The sequence below is a fragment of the Cucumis sativus genome, chromosome 5, assembly GCF_000004075.3.
Source record: "Cucumis sativus cultivar 9930 chromosome 5, Cucumber_9930_V3, whole genome shotgun sequence".
Lineage (NCBI taxonomy): Eukaryota > Viridiplantae > Streptophyta > Magnoliopsida > Cucurbitales > Cucurbitaceae > Cucumis > Cucumis sativus.
The window spans coordinates 5,349,467-5,351,184 of NC_026659.2; the positions used below are offsets into that span (position 1 = coordinate 5,349,467).

General features: G+C 31.1%; 1 protein-coding gene across 1 annotated transcript; it reads left to right on the plus strand.

The window, feature by feature from the left end:
• Positions 1 to 399: 399 nt before the first annotated feature.
• On the plus strand, positions 400 to 1,228 carry LOC101217071 (17.8 kDa class I heat shock protein). Its single transcript, XM_004151533.3, has one exon. It carries the CDS (start codon positions 642 to 644, stop codon positions 1,098 to 1,100), a length of 459 nt encoding a protein of 152 aa, XP_004151581.1. The 5' UTR covers positions 400 to 641; the 3' UTR covers positions 1,101 to 1,228.
• Positions 1,229 to 1,718: the final 490 nt, after the last annotated feature.

The following is a 1,718-nucleotide window of genomic DNA, read 5'->3' on the forward strand; positions in this document are numbered from 1 at the left end:
AATCCTAGGGGCAAACAACCTCTTCTTAGTGTGTAGGTGTAGTTTGGATGTTTCTTAGAGAAATTGCATTAAATTTACTATTTTTTGTAATTTTGAAAATATAAGTGACACAATTTATTATCATAATTTTTTGTTTACTGTTGTTGTAAACTCCCCAATTTCTTAATTAAGATTTTTTAATTTAAAAAATTATTTTTCTCCTATCACAATTTTGATTTTGATTATATATATATATATATATATATATATATATATATATTATTACAAATGAAACATTAAACTTTTATATTTGTTGATGGTTGTATGAATCATAATCTTGATGGAAGAAAGCCCATACAAAAGGCCCATGAAAAATGGCCTGATTACCATATGCCTCCGATTAAGATTCCAAATAGGTCGGGAAGATAGTAGAAGCTCCTGGAGTCATCTTCTTCACCAACAAGAAATTGTTTTTCTGGAAATCTCTAAGCTATCGTCTTCCCTCCTATTTAAATGTTTCATTCTTCCCGGTGGAAGCTAACCTTAGCAGCAGCAAACAATACCAACATTACCAGCAACTCCATAGACAACAAATTCCATTTCTATTCTCTCTTATTTCTCTGTTTCTTAACCAATATCTTCTGCTTTAAATTTCAACCTCCATGTCTCTGATTCCAAGCATTTTCGGTGGTCGCCGGAGCAACGTCTTCGACCCCTTTTCATTGAACATTTGGGATCCATTTGAAGGCTTGCCATTTTCGAACTCATTGGCCAATGTCCCCTCTTCTGCTCGTGAAACCTCTGCTTTTGCCAACACTCGGATTGATTGGAAAGAAACCCCACAAGCCCACATCTTCAAGGCGGATCTTCCCGGAATCAAGAAGGAAGAAGTCAAAGTAGAGGTGGAAGAAGGCAGAGTTCTGCAAATCAGTGGAGAGAGGAGCAAAGAGCAGGAGGAGAAGAACGAAAAATGGCATAGGATTGAGCGGAGCAGTGGGAAGTTCATGAGGAGGTTCAGGTTGCCTAAGAATGCAAAAGTGGAGGAGGTGAAGGCCAACATGGAGAATGGAGTTCTGACTGTGACAGTTCCTAAACTGGAGAAGAACCCTTGTAAACTTTAATTTCATGATTAAAACTCTAATATTGTATATAAAACTGTAATATGGTATATAACAATAATTGTGTTTCTCTCACTCTTTTAATCTTAATTTTGTTTTTTTTTATGGAAATAATAAACAACTTAAAAGAATGTGAGAGGATCAATTTCTAGATCCTATCAAAAATTATAATTTTATTTAATGAGTCTAATAAAATAATAAACTTCTATTACATTCAAAATAGTTAAGTATGTAATAATATTTTAAAAAATTTGTAAATATAGCATGTCAAATTTTATTAATAGTATAAATTTATCACTGTGGTAAATATTGGTCTATCAATGATAGATCATATGAAGTAAGCGATAGTTTTACTATATTTGTAATTTTTTAAAAATGTTGTTATATTTTTATTAATAGAATATGATATAATACATATAGGCGACATTAATAATATTATATTTAAAAATAAATCTATTTTTTTTTACTTCGTTCATGACATCATTTATCATAAACGTTTATAGACATATGCGCAAAATTGAACTTCATAACATATCATATTAAATCAAAGAAAATACTAAAGAATCATAGCGGTTATACATCATTGCATTAAAATACTCCCTTCCATGTATCACTTAAATA

Coding starts and splice junctions, on each gene's coding strand:
- LOC101217071 (XM_004151533.3), top strand. CDS start 642: ATGTCTCTGATTCCAAGCATTTTCGGTGGTCGCCGGAGCAACGTCTTC.